This window comes from Saccostrea cucullata, unplaced genomic scaffold (genome assembly GCF_032062105.1).
Source record: "Saccostrea cucullata isolate Sc308-1 unplaced genomic scaffold, CSIRO_AGI_Scuc_v1 ctg2323, whole genome shotgun sequence".
Taxonomy (NCBI): domain Eukaryota; kingdom Metazoa; phylum Mollusca; class Bivalvia; order Ostreida; family Ostreidae; genus Saccostrea; species Saccostrea cuccullata.
Genome location: NW_026937618.1, coordinates 61236 through 76334, shown reverse-complemented (window position 1 = coordinate 76334; position 15099 = coordinate 61236). Strand labels below are relative to the sequence as shown.

Sequence of the window (15099 nt, the reverse complement as noted above, 5' to 3'; positions counted from 1 at the left end):
TACACCCTCAAAAAATGTCTTATCAATTTGGTAGTACATTGTAGTATGTTGGCCCGATGTTAGCACGAGTGTTCTTTTAATTAGGTGTTTCAAAGATGGGATATTTATATTGGACCAACGCTGGCCCAATTATTATACTGCCAACTAAAGATGGTGTCAATTTTAGCTGCTGAGATGACATTCTATGTCCATGCTTTTAATTGGATAACTGTTTTTGTTTAGATCTGATGTATTCAACATTTTAAATTTTAACTTAAGTGATCACAGCACCAAAGAGTTTTATTATATTTTTTGAATTGTGCACATGCATGATTATTTATTTGAAATAAAACCCTTAAAATTATGTATTTTTTCATGAGCGTTGTATTCATGAGAATTTAGAGAAGACTGAATACGTTCTCAGGAACAGGATGTGAATGAAGCCTACATATACATAAATCAAAATGACACAGCTTTATAATTAAATTGAAACAAAAGTTAGGCGTTCGCTATCACGTGACCAAACTGTGGAGTGAGCTGTCAGATTCAATTGCTCACAGGTGGTGATAATGCAGGGCAAGCAATAAGAAGTGAAATTTAAATTTGTGGATTAAACACTTGCTATACAGCTGCATTTAGAAGCGATGTAAGTATATTTATTATTATTTATTCAGGTTAACTGTTAAAATTGATTCGGAATTCATTCTTGTCATGTTTTTGCACACAAGCACTGTAAGTAAAGGTTAAATAACATCTTTTAAGTTGTTTCTATCTATCTAATTCTTAACTGTCTATTACAGACACGATTGTAACAAAGAAATTAAGTCAGAGACTGCAAGGAAAACAAATGTTGTGGCGGTACATGTAACAATGAAATCGAAGACCATGCATAAAGAAGTGTATAAAGTATGAGTCCGTATGACAAAGATCAAGATGAAGAAAACGGGAGGGGACGAAGGGACGGAAAAAAGAGCGGGAATACAACAAAAGGACTATAATAAAGGAAGTGAGCCCTGATTAAGAACTTTTAATTGATAATTTTTCATAATTTACCTCTATTGTCTATTTCAAAATTTATTTTGTAAATTATGATTGAATTGATGTATATAAAATAATATCACAGTGAATCATTAGTAATGTTTTCATTGAACATGTCCATGTATGCATTATGAATGCAGATTGAATTGTGTATTAATTATTTTAAACAGTCATAAAATAGGTTTATGTAAAGAATCACTTAACCAATTGCAAATGTTTCTATGTAATATAACTACGTTGGCCCAACAATTTGCCATCTGACATTGTAAAAAAAATGGGTCAACATTGGGCCAACCTAACCAGCCAGTTGTTAAGGTTGGCTGTTAGTTGGCATACATTAAAAACTACATTGGCCCAACAATATGCCATCTGACATTTCAACAAAGGGCCAACGTTGGGCCAACTTAACCAAACAGTTGTTAAGGTTGGCTGTTAGTTGGCATACACTAATAACTACGTTGGCCCAACAATATGCCATCTGACATTTCAACAAAGGGCCAACGTTGGGCCAACCTAACCAACCAGTTATTAAGGTTGGCTGTTAGTTGTCATACAATTATACCTACGTTGGCCCAACAATATGCCAACATGTTGGACCAACGTTGGGCCGATGAGCAAAATTACCGTGGGCCAACGTAAGGTTACCAACAGTGGGCCAACGTTGGGAAAAAAATTGGGCCAACGTTGGCCCAACTATGTCTTGCTATCTGGGTTACACGCTGTATTTAAAAATTTTAAAAGAAGGAAACGGTTTTCACTTTTTTTTAGATAATAAATTATTTTATAAAGGGTCTATTAGCCCGCCCCCCTTTCTAGAAAGCTATACGAATTAGCCAGGTACGTAGCATCATCTTTAAAAGGGGGGGGGTAGCCAAAAAATATTTTTTTCGTACCTGGAAAAGTTGACAAGCAAAGAAAAACCTTGCCCAAAGCTACTTATTTCAGTACCAGTTCCTTGGCATACAATACTACATTTCCCTTATATAACTTTACCGTAGTATAAACTGTGTGTGTGTGTGGGGGGGGGGGGGGGCAACCTGTCTATCAATGAACATTTTCAATAGAAAAAGTAATATTGGGAAAAAAGTGGGAGTGGGGCGCGGGGATAATTAAAAATTATTAGAATTATTAATTGTGAAATCAATAAAATTACGATACATATATTTTTTCACAAATGTACATGTATTTCAGTTACACGGGGTTACATGAGTCTCTCTCTCTCTCTCTCTGTCTCTCTCTCTCTCTCTCTCTCTCTGTGTCTCTCTCTCTCTCTCTCTCTCTCTCTCTCTCTCTCTCTCTCTCTCTCTCTCTCTCTCTCTCTCTCTCTCTCTCTCTGATATTGTTTTTTACACACTTTGCAAAAGAGAATAACTTATAAAAATAAATACATGTACTTACATTGAAAGGATTTAAAAAAAATAAATAACACTTGAGAAAAGAATGTTTTCCGTTAATTAACGAGAAATACGCTAGAAAATAATTGTATCAATTTCGTGTTTCTGCTATCAATTCTCTGATCTAAAACAAAATGTGTATTTTACTCGGGAATATACTTGTACATATGCTTAGATCCTACACTAAAACTTTGATTAAATGCAGCTCAGACTTTATACGACAAATGTAACATGAATTCAGGTCAATGCAATTTTAATTAGTCTCTCTTCGTTACATGAGGACATGAGATTAAATTATTCATTTAGAATTCCATTCAAAGTTTTAATACTATATAGTGAATCAATTATTTTACAAATAAAAAATTCTAGAAACACTGTTAATTCAAATGAAATAGGCCTTTAATTGTCACCAAATGTTTTCTTGTAAGTGTAAGTTCTATGTTATGACATACAATCGAGCAAAAACGCAGTTTCTTGGTATCGGTCGCGGAAGACGAACTACTGCTGTATATGCAGCAATTTCAGAGGTAATCATCAGTCTCCAAAAAATTCCTAGAGATACAAAGAAAATATGGCTGCAGCAGGTTAGATTAATTCGTAAAAACTTTATAACTAAAAATTTGTTCCGCACATTTTGTAAATAATGATTATCCGTCTGCAGAACATCCACTACCGAAAGTTAGCTTATTAGCTTTTTTTAAATAGGCCTATTCCAATATGTATCAGTATTTTATCAGTAATTTGTTTTTTTTTTTTTTTTGTTTTTTTTTTTTTTGTAAGGGGGGGGGGGTCACACAGCACCTTATTATAGTACTACACAGATTAATACAAATCCAGAAAGAGACTATGAGTGGGCAATTTAAAAAAAAATACGAATCAGTTAAGATTTCTTTTTATTCACAAACACAATAACATTTTTCCATATGACAGAGGCATTACACCATGAACATTTTACATCAAGAACGTCCGCGGAAGTGACTTTATTTATAGCGCATGCGTATTAAACACAGTAAAAGAGTTCCCTTCAGGGGAAATAACTCACCTTTTGAAAATGGGGAATACACTTCTTCCTTGTTCTGGGTTATTTTGAATCATTACATGTATGTTGAATCACACTCAAAAATATTTTTAAACTTAAATGTCACAGAAATTACCCGAGCCTTTTAACTACGATAGTTCAGGTTCACTACACAGAGTGTCTTATTTGACCCAGATTAAAATATTTTTACACGACTAAAGAGGAAGACATAATATTTAGTTATGATGAAGACAGAATCAGGTAAGTGGACATTTAATTTGTCTAACATATGTAAAATGTATTTTAAAAACACAAATATAGTGTTAAACAAAAATTTCGAGAACAAAAGATTTCTGCTTTTAAGCTTAATGAAAGTCCAACATTGTATTGAAGTAGTTAAAGGCTAAGGTGTGAAGATAAAATAAATTGTTTGAAGGTTTATAAAGGCCTAATTGTTTTTATTTTTCAAACTTTTACCCATGAACTAAAATTGAAAGAAAATGTAATGTTGATCCTTCAACAAACATGTCAAAATGACGTATTCTTAATGTTTACACTTGATGTCTAATAATACCATTTTGTATTTTTTATACTTGAAATCTGTTCCGTTGTGTTTGTGTGAAATCAGCTTTAAAGTGTTGAAAAAATTACTGTTTTCTGATAAATTGTGATTGAACAACTAATTTTGTCTGGACATATCAAACTATTTTCTCCTGTGCATTAAACCTGTATAAACAGGAATTTAATTAAATACTGTAATTTACTTCCGCCATTGGTTGTATATATAAAATTATTTATATTTAATGAATTTGTTATTATGTACATTAAAAAAAAATACTGCAAATGTATTATTTAAATCATGTTTTAAATAAATAAAAATTACCTTTAAAGTAACATGTACTTATGTACGAGATCAACAAAACAAAAAGACTGAAAATTGAAGCGATTTTGAAAAATAATGTTAATTAGCAGTAGCAGAGAAAAGAAATTATTAGAAGAAAAATGAGTAACCCGTGAAATGCTTAAATCGGATGATAAAACATTAACTGTAATACGTGTAAATATTACTTAAAATAAACATATTAAACTATATTGCAATTTCTTTTCTTTCTTTTTTTTCTAATAATAAAACATCTAAGATATTACCGGTTTACTTAACTTGTTAATACATGTAGTTTTTTTAACATAACTTTGAATAATTTTACAAGATAATCTACACCAGCTGAAAGGAGTTTGAAAAAGATATTTACACGTACCAATGAAATTAAAAATGTTATTTATACGAGTAAAAAGTAAAAGATAAAATTTGATGTTCCATAAAATATTTTATATGCAATCCTTTTATATTATTTATGTCAATTCAATAATTATTTATACGATAGGGGATATAAACACTGTTACAATTTAACATATCTAAATTGAAATTATGTATCATTTGACATCATCCTAGTTAAAATTAATATACATAATTGTAAGTAATTGTTTATTCTACATCCTTTTGTTTCAATCCTTGTCGTTTATCTTGGCAATAAATGACATATTTACATATTTTTTTTTATTTTCCTTAAGTGCTTCAGGTATCAAGAACAAGCTTCAAGAAAGGCTTTTTAACCTAAATAAAATATGTGCTTACGTTAATGAAAAAGTTATGAATATAAATTGTTTTTCTTTTTATTGTAGGATTCATCATTTGCAGCTTAATATGTTTGTGCCATTTACAACTAAGTTTAACCATAAAGGTCATTGGGAACACCAGAGAAAGGTACAAATTGCATACAGAAAATATTGATGCCCCAGTTTTCTGGTATTTATATTAAATCTCTTTTCTAAATCCCTTTGAAAATTCAGAAAAAAAAAACTTCCTCGTCTTATTGTATTTCAACCGCTCTTCTTTCAGACAATGTAAAAAAAAATATTGATATTATCTTCCGCCTCGCTTAAAAAAGAGAATGCTGAAAGCAAAAAACAAAAACAAAAAACATTTAATCGACAAGTATATTAAGTATAAGTTAAACTCTAAATAATGTTTCCTTATGCCAATTTTACACCTTATTGGACACAAATGAAAGTGTTCTTCTTACTTTCTTCACCATTATTTTCAAATGTTATTTTTACAGCTAGAATTGTTATGCATGCTTCTTTTATAAAATATGCTCATATACGTATTGATAGATTATGCTCTGAGGACGTGGTATCGCTTCTTCATTATCTACAAGCAGCGCCATGCAAGGTGACGAACGAAACACATGTTATTCTTGAAGATGCAATTGAAGGTAATATTTTTCCAATACTTTAATCCATAGACCTAATTTCAAGCGCACGCGACAGCTTATGCTTACTTTTATTGTTAATTGTGTTTCTGTTGTTGGTCCTTTTTTTTTTTTTTTACATATTTTGGCTGTGTAGATTTTATTTTCTATTTTTTCATCCTAAATAATTTATAAAAAATTTTCAAGATCAACTTGGCCATAGGCCATCATTATTATAATGTTGAGATTTAAAAAAAAAAAAACAGTTGATCAGATCCTCATCCAAAACTTCCAATGAAATGGAAAATGCCAAAGATGCATATTAATAAAATGAGTCAATTCCCTATATCATTTGCTACTTGTACTATATTATTTAACTAGCTTTGTGTATTACCGTTTATGAAAATTAATGCTTACGTTATCAAAAAATGAACAAATGTCTCTATAAAGGTTATTCTTTAAAGTTCGTTATTTTTTTTTTTTTAAATTTCTACTTGATTGTTGGGTATATGAATATACACATACACACACTGTATGTGCATCCACGTGATATTTCAAAGACATATCTTATAATCCTCGAAAGTACATGAAATTTTAAATTCAAAACCCTTTGACGTAAGAAAAACAAATTACATTTTTTTGATTTTTTTTCTGGAGAAATGACGTAGAATTGATATTTGAATGAAATTTTCATCAGATCCGGTAGGAGATATAGGTTTTAACATTTTGTACTAACATTTACCATATCTTAATGAAAATTTGAAATGTTATTGAAAGATAGTATTCTTATATTATTCTTTGTAATATATATTTCTTATTAATATTACTTCATGGAATGAACAGCGAAAAGTATGTTATTCTCATATTTTGTTATGAAATACTGTATACAGGGTTTTTTTCGCTCTGCTTTATTTTTGCCCTTTTATACTTACAAACAATAATTTTGCCTCATCTTAAATTCGTTCAGTCACCATTCTGTTGTACTGTATTCCTTATACAGGTTCCATTTTTTGCCCCATATTTACCCCATTTTAAAAATTTGAGGGTAGGTCTAAAGGAGGGAAAATAAACTGGGCGAAAATTCGCATGTATAAAGTATGCCTATGGTAATCGAACAAAGTTGTGCGACGACACAGTCCATTATTTCTAAATATTTCAAGATTTTAAAATCTGATCATGACCAACTTCATGTAAAAGAATTGAATAGTATTTTCGTTTGCATTGACATGTAAGGATTATATTGACAAATGTTAAAGAGGATTGGACACAGTTTCAACTCTTTTTTAAAGAACATTTCTAATATTTATAATTCCTAGCTAAGGCATCACCTAATGATCAGTAAAAATTTTAATATCATTTGTTGATTAACAAACGAGATACAGAACTTAAAGGTCTTCATTATATAAACAATGTTAGTGGCATGTTTTGTTTACATATAGAAATTTCATATTTATAACAAAATAAAATTCAGCAAATCACTAGAAACTGTCTAATCATATTTAAAAGTATCTTCTTTCTTGAAACCATCTGCTATGAACAAATATATAATAGTATATTAACCCATATTAACAAAACCATGACCCTATCTACATAACAAAGGATTGGAGCTCTAAATCTGTCTTGAATCTCAACAACTGACATTCAACACTTTGATAATTAATAGAAATAGCTTATAATGAAATATTTTTAAAAATGGAAATCAAATTTGATTTCTTTTTATCCGAAACTGTGTCCATGTTCATTTAAAGGAATAAAGTCGTATTTCAATTATGTTTGTAACAGCCTTTTCATCATACATAACAAACTTTTTAAGGATCACATTGTTATGATATAATATTGTGTATGGAGACAACAAAATACATTTTAAAAATATTTGTTTACATAATTTGAGTTTTATTTCATTTACTGAAAGATCACACAAATCAATTGGTAGAACTTTGATATATTCAACTATTCTCATTTGAATTTTTGTTGTTTCAATTGCAACAAAACTTTGATAATTAATAGAAATAACTTAATGAAATATTTGTAAAAATTTTCCTTTTCATAGGAAATTAAATTTTTCGATTAAATATTTTTTCAACTTTAAAAAATACTGTGTCCATGTTCATTTAAAGGAAACTAAAGATAATTTTAAAAGACATTTATGTATTATATATGTAATGTAACAATTATGTTCGTAACAGCCTTTTCACTTAGGCATGTATGGATATTTTACATTCAAGTTTGTGTTATCTTCACAGCTATGTGTATTATCATTTATAAATGAGTAAAATGATTACTGCTTAGAACAAATGGATATTTCTTGTGGCGTTTTTATATCACATTGATCCATATATTTACTAATAAATACTCTATTTTGAAGACTTAGAAAATTGCCTCATTACCTGTGAAATACAAGTTTCCTTGAACCTTGTCAGAAGTTCCCCAGATACATGTGTGCAGCAAAACCAGTGCCCTGTGACGCTTAGATCTACAATAGAAAGTAGTCTGATTAATGTTTATAAGGAGTTTTGTTGCACAGAATATAAAATTACGGCAATCGTTCGAGGGAGATGCAATTACACACTTTACAGTAAGTAAAACAACGATTAAAGAAATACAACAGTTTCTTTACTAGCACACAGTTTTAAAAAAAAATTGTTTTACAACAAGATCTGCAAATCTGTTCTTTTCTTCTTTTTTTCTTTGACCCCTATCTTAAATAAATTTTAGAAAACGATATATATGTGCATTGTTAATATATCATATGTTAAGATATTATTGTTTACTAATCATCTCCTTTTAGATAATTACTAGGAATTATTTTTCAATACCATGGTGACCACGTAAAATTTTTCACAAAAATATATAGTAGAAATTATTAAAAGAACATTTAACTACAAAAGAGATGAAACATTATTGATGAATTTGAATTATAATCATTGCCCGAACTTGACCGAATTTTAAAAATATATATATAGTACAATACTAAAATAAAAGGTTTTGCATGTTTAGAAAGAAAATGAATTAACCATTGTAATGATTATAAATATTTTAGTGGTTTTAATTTCAAAAACTACAAATCTTGTATTTTCAACCCATCAAACTTCGATGTATGTGCTTTACGCTACACTGTACTGTATATTTGACACTATTCACTGTCAGTATGAAATGTAATTTATTTCCATTGGATTGAACATTATAATAATGTATGGTAACGTAAATTTACTTTGTTGAAAACATTTTCCGCCAATCATAGTTTTAATTTAAAGCCATATATGGCGTAACTGATCAAAAAAAATATATTTTTGAAAAATACAAAATTACGTAAAGAAATATAGTTAATATATTTGAATTAAAACTTTTCATACAGTTCTGAACACGGAGAACACCTCGTTTCAACTAATAATACGATTTTATCTTCTCTGTATTGTGTTATTTAAATCTTTTGTATTTTCTTCCGAGTCGGAGAAAATTCCGAGTATCCAAATTTAATTGTGATATCTTTATAACGCAATTGACTTCAATTTTGTAATTTACGGAAAAGTTCTATCTTTATAGAAAGTAATGATACAAATAATAAGTTCTTATAATTTTAGTCTTATAATTTTCACTGTACATACGTATGCCATATATGGCTTTAACATAATAGTCAAACACGTTATATACACACAAAGTGTTCTTTTTTATTTCTTGATATTAATCTATAGACAATGATAATAATTCATTTAATGGGAGTGCAATGTCTTTCAAATCTATTTTCTATCCACCTAACCCAATTCAATTTCAGAAGCCAAAAAGTCTAAATGTATGATGGTATTTTTAAATATTGCTTCTTGGAACAAGAGAACAAAAAATTAGCATTTCTAATCTTGTCTAGTAAAATTTGTAAATAATCGAGTTATCTGTATTTTAGAAATGGATAATTTACAGCTTGGAGAGAGATGTATATCAGATATGCAGTGTCAATCTTCAAATACAAGGTGCTTAATGAGTCGCTGTACATGTATGCCGGATTATGTAGAATATGATGGAAGATGCATCTCTGGTATGTAACATATCGGTTTATAATATATACGACCTGCATTTTTGAAACAAAATAATTTGAATCTTTCAATATGCAAACGAAAATGAACAAACGTTTTTTTTTCCAATAATCATTATTTATATTGAACAATATTTATAGGCATTCTTTCATGTAAAAAAAAATGGACATGGACGGTCACCATAGATATGTGCAAAGAGCTTTTTTCTTAGAACTTGCCATATTTATTAATCAATTAAATAAAATATATTTTAGATGAAACCTTCGAAAATAATGTGATAGAGAAAAACTTCCGTAAACATGGAGATGAATGCAGGGAAAATTTTCAGTGTTCCTACTATGGAGGAGTTTGTTCAACGACCTGTTCCTGTATTTCTGGTTATTTCTTCTATCAAGAGAGATGTATTGAAGGTTAGTCATGGTATAAAAAGTAACATTTCTAACAACATAATTCGTGTTCGATTTAGGTTGTTAACCTTATGTTACACTAGATAAACATGTCATATTATACTTCGAGCCCTGTAATCTGAATGCATTTGATTCCTTGGTACTTGTAGTAATAAAAAAAACAGCGTTTAACGTGTGTTTGTTAGTAAATATAGTACATTTACATCAATAAGATTTTTTGTTTGTTTGAATGTTTAAAGTATTTTTTCTATTTTTGTCTGAGTCTCAAGAAGATTTTTAATGCAGATTGTTGTCTGCTCAAAAAAGATGATTATATCACCAATATGATTAAACTTATGAGATATCAGAAATAACAGAAAAGTAGCTTAAAGTAAAAGGATACTTGTAAATGTATGCAATGACTCTTTTTTATGCAATATTTTATAAAGAGTCATGACATACTAGCTACATTTTGTCAACGAATTTATCTTTGAATTATATTTTTCTATAATTAATATCAAAACAGGATGTGCTTGCTTCCATATATTCATAATTCTATACAGACAAAGCATCCCTGTCTAGTGTAGTGGTCAAGATTTGTATGAACATACATGTTTAATTCATGATTTGTTTTAGTAAGACAGCTTGGAGATTCCTGTGACATTGATGAGCAATGTCATACAACATCTTATCTAATGACTTGTCTCGTTAATCGTTGTTCGTGTACACCTGGGTTCAAGGAGATAGATAAAATGTGTGTCAAAGGTAGATTTCTATTGTATCTGTAAATTTTATAATTATATCTTTATACAGAGTATTTTGAATTTAATTCAATGTTGGGTTTAGAAAAAGTTACAGTGTTAAATTTGCATGATTCATATTTCTTTCATACCTATCAATTTTTCAACCACTTTGTTAATTCCATGTTTTATTATATACCTTATGTGCATCACTCAATTTTACTGTTGATTTAATGAAATCACATGACGTCGTGATGCCACTTTCCGGATCACCAAATTGTGGTTTTCTGAATCCATGTCTCTGAAACTGATGACATGTTATTTTTTCTTGCGCGTTAAAAAGTCCCTTATTATTATGCTTTGTTTTATGGATAGATGTTGTACAATTGATCTCTAAAGTGTTTTTTGCTATATTTTGCTAGTTATGAGGAGGTATATAATAAATTTATCATTGTAATAGTCATTTGATCCGAAGAACCGTATCACGTTTAGTTGACAGGCGTGGATCATCAGATCAAACTCGACACTTCGCGTCCCGTTACATCTGATCATCAGCGCCTGTCAACTCGACGTGATTCGACCTTTCGGATTAAGTTACTGTTATAATAATATATAAGTATTCATCAGAACATTACGTAAACCTGCAAATGGATGATAGATGTTACAATGAAAACCAGTGTGAGAAAAAAGAACCATGGCTCACATGCATAGACAATAAATGTACATGTTAGATGGGATATATTCGACTACAAAACGTCTGTTTGAAAAGATTGTTTTTTGGTTGATTTTTTGTTTTGTTTTTTTTGTTCTTTGTTAACTCTTTTGTTCTCATTTTTTTCAAGTCACAAAATTAAATATGTTATGAAATTGAAGAAAACGAAAATTTTAGGTTATCAGGTCAAAATATAATAAAAATAATGGCAAGGGACGAAAAATTCTTCATTTTCACGGATATCAATGGTGAAAAAAGAAATCAAAAGCCCGGAGACAGTACGTATAAATGATAAAAAAAAACTCCTTGCAGAATTCTTTTGGATAAGCAAAACGTAGTGTATTTGCACATGAAATCGACCAAAGGTGAAAACCTCACTGGGGAAGGACTGAGTGATGATTTGAATCATAATAAATCAAATCATTCTTAGATAGTCTCCCAAAATATTGGAAAACAAAATAAATTCTAAATTAAAGACCCTATGTTACCCCCTCCTAAATTTTGTTAACTTGAATTACTTTTTTGACTCCAAAAGTGAACAATGCTTTTCGGAAAATACGAAGACTTGCTGAATCTTTAATGTTCTTCTCCAAGTGCTAAATAAATGTTTGTCATGGAAAATCAGTTACAGGTGATAATAGTCATAAATTTTGAATTAATTTATTCATAACAATATCCCTAACTTTTCTGTATATTACTAGCTGATGTAAAGCTTCAAATGCCATGTAGATTATCATTGCAATGTTCGGGAACCGCTTATGCTACAGTCTGTCATGGAGGGAAATGCGTTTGTGACTTTGGTTTTGTCCAGGTGGAACATTATTGTCAAAGTATGTGGCTTAAAGAATTAAACCGGTGTTTAAGTAATTGGACACAAATCTCAACACAAACTATATTTTTTATTGCTTCTTCAAATTAATGTTTCTATGCTGTAATAGTGGTTTTAAAGGGTGTTTTATTTTATGCTTTTAGAAACTGACAGTCTACAAGAAATGAAATCCCTGACCAGTAAGTCAAAATTATGTTGTCTTCAATAATTTATAAATTATGTAATGGATTTGATAAATAAAGGAGGGACATTGTGTTATTTTTATATCCCCACCCAAATAAACCAGTGTAATATATGCAATACTAAGAGTAACGAAAATGCGTCAAAGATTTTAGTGAAATATGTATCTGTATAACAAGTACTTTCCCTAAAATTTCATGTACTTTTAATTTTAAAAACGGCACATGTAAAAAATAAAAAAAAGGAAGATCATGTCTATATTGTAGCATAAATTTCAAATTCTGTTGAATAAATATTTAAAAAAAATACAATTAATGTTAAATATTATATTTTTTATTCAGATAACAATGTAATTGCTCCAGCAGTCGGAGCAGGGTTTTCTGGTTTAGTTATTGGTACTCTGTTAGGTATCCTCATCATGTTTCTAATTCAAAGAAGACGATCAAGTCCAGAAAAAGGGTATGCTTGTTTAGAATTGCTGCATCTTTTTTAAAAAATATATATATCATAGGTATTATACACAGAAAAAGATTTGACTTGAGAATGTTTAAATTATTTTATCAAGGTATTCACTGACATATATTTGAAAATCCATGTGTTGTTTAACTATAATGTTTTTAATCCATAGAATTAAAAAGTCGAGTTCGATAGATGATGTAGAAGTTGATGAAACACGTCTGCAGTCTAGATCCGTTTCTGATCGTGATACATATGATGAATTAGACAATGTCAAGAAAGAAAATTCAATTTTTCAAACCACAAATCAGGTACATTCTTTAACATCCTTTGTTTGCCTTACTGTATAAGACAGAGTATTTGTCTTTTTCTTAATATGTTTTCAAACAAGTAAAAACCCTTTCATGTTTCCATATATTTTAAAACTGTGAATATTACATGTGTTTATGTTGTTTTGATTTTAAGGGAGGTAGAATGTATAGCGCTATTGAACCAAAAACTGAACCAAAAGATGACACAGAAAATACGCCACCAGATGATGTAGGTGTATACAATCATCTGTTTGAAAAAGATGATAAGGATGACAAAGAGAATTATGATAATCCCCGTACTGTGATTGCTGCACAACAAGAACAGAAGCCTGAGACTGATCACATAGGAAACGATTTACGTGTGTCGAATGATGCAACAGTTTCAGGATACAGAGGTCAAGAGGAAAACATTGTGAATAACGATGGAGATAACTATTTTTTGCTTGAAAAGGAATTCAAAAAGGAAGTCTAGCTGCGCATTGATATTGGAAGTTTCAGCTGTCAAAGCCCTTGATTCAATTTTATAATATACTGACACGCAAAAGAAGCGCAACAAGCAGTAATTTACAAATGTTTTAATTTTTTAATCTAATGATTTTTAAAAATGAATACAATAAGGCTAAACTCACCTTTCGAAATATCAAAGATTTGATAAAAAATTTTAATGGTTATCTTTTATCTGTAGAAATCAACATATGACTGATAAAACACCCCCTTCCAGCCATTCAATTAAAACATGCAAGACTGCCCTGCACAACAATTGCAGCTTAATTTCTACGATACATTTGTTCATCAATATCGAGATCTGGCTGAAAGAATTATTCTTTGCCATTTTTAAATGATGGTTTTTGAGATGACTCGGTCGAATTTTCTCTAACCTGGCGCATTGTTACAGTAGTAACCTAGGCCTTCCGGCCCAAGTACTGTCAATAATGCTCATGATACGTTAAAGCATATTGACGCGTAATGTAGTAAACCTTTGCATCAGCAACTCTTCATCACCTTTATTTTAATATTTTCCGGCAAAAACAATGAAAATGCGTACTTAAGTCATTTTCAGGAAGCCTTATAATCACTAGGAGAAAAGAAAGGAGAATTTATTTCTTGAAATATTGAAATATACTGACACGCAAAAGAAACGCAACACCCTATATATATATATATATAAAATTATGAATATCTTCAGTTTGGTAAACATCAGAAAGTTAACGGTTGAACGATTTCCATACCATAACCGGAAGTCAAGTTTTAGTCTGCTTAACAGAAATCAAAAATTTCATGTTTAACAAAACATTTGGCAATGTTATGGAGTTTTAAAGGTTTTTTTACTGTTCATCATAAGTAATGCAGCAATATTTCAAATAATAAACTATACTTTCGTTTCCCAAAACAATGCTAAGGCTACTTGAAAATGGCTTATGTATGCATTTTCATTGCTCTAGCTGGACAAATTCAATGTAAAGGTGATGGAGAGCTGCTGATGCGAAATTTCACTACATTTCGCCTCAGCTGGGTCTTACGTATCATATGCATTACGGACAGTCCTCGTACCGGAAGTCCAAGGGTGACTACACTGCTCTAAATTAGAGAAAATTCGGCCTAATTATCTGAAATATGGGCATTTAAAAATATCAAAGAATAATTCCTTCGCTGACATCTCGATATTAATTAACCTTTTGTATCGTAGAAATTTAGCTGCAATTGTTGTTTAGGACAATTTTTCTTGAATGGCTTTATTATTTTATAAATAAAAAGATAAACATTTAACATTTTTATCAA

General features: G+C 29.9%; 1 protein-coding gene and 1 long non-coding RNA gene across 4 annotated transcripts in view; both read left to right on the top strand.

The window, feature by feature from the left end:
• The first annotated feature begins 347 nt into the window (after positions 1-347).
• Positions 348-1106, top strand: LOC134248498 (uncharacterized). The gene is made up of 2 exons (XR_009988063.1): positions 348-625; positions 780-1106. It is a non-coding gene; the product is annotated as an uncharacterized LOC134248498 (long non-coding RNA).
• Positions 1107-3495: 2389 nt separating this feature from the next.
• Positions 3496-15099, top strand: part of LOC134248500 (uncharacterized) — a 56601-nt gene continuing 44997 nt past the window's right edge. Inside the window, exons 1-12 of one of the 3 annotated variants that reach the window (XM_062730894.1) lie at positions 3496-3690; positions 5110-5191; positions 5602-5702; positions 8044-8253; positions 9577-9708; positions 9961-10116; positions 10729-10857; positions 12246-12374; positions 12517-12552; positions 12895-13012; positions 13182-13320; positions 13475-14466. In XM_062730894.1, the coding sequence (XP_062586878.1) occupies positions 3672-3690; positions 5110-5191; positions 5602-5702; positions 8044-8253; positions 9577-9708; positions 9961-10116; positions 10729-10857; positions 12246-12374; positions 12517-12552; positions 12895-13012; positions 13182-13320; positions 13475-13792 (1569 nt within the window). In that variant the 5' untranslated portion in view covers positions 3496-3671 and the 3' untranslated portion in view covers positions 13793-14466. Of the gene's footprint in view, positions 3691-5109; positions 5192-5601; positions 5703-8043; positions 8254-9576; positions 9709-9960; positions 10117-10728; positions 10858-12245; positions 12375-12516; positions 12553-12894; positions 13013-13181; positions 13321-13474; positions 14467-15099 lie in introns of those variants that run through there. The other 2 variants (XM_062730896.1, XM_062730895.1) reach the window with 2 other exon arrangements.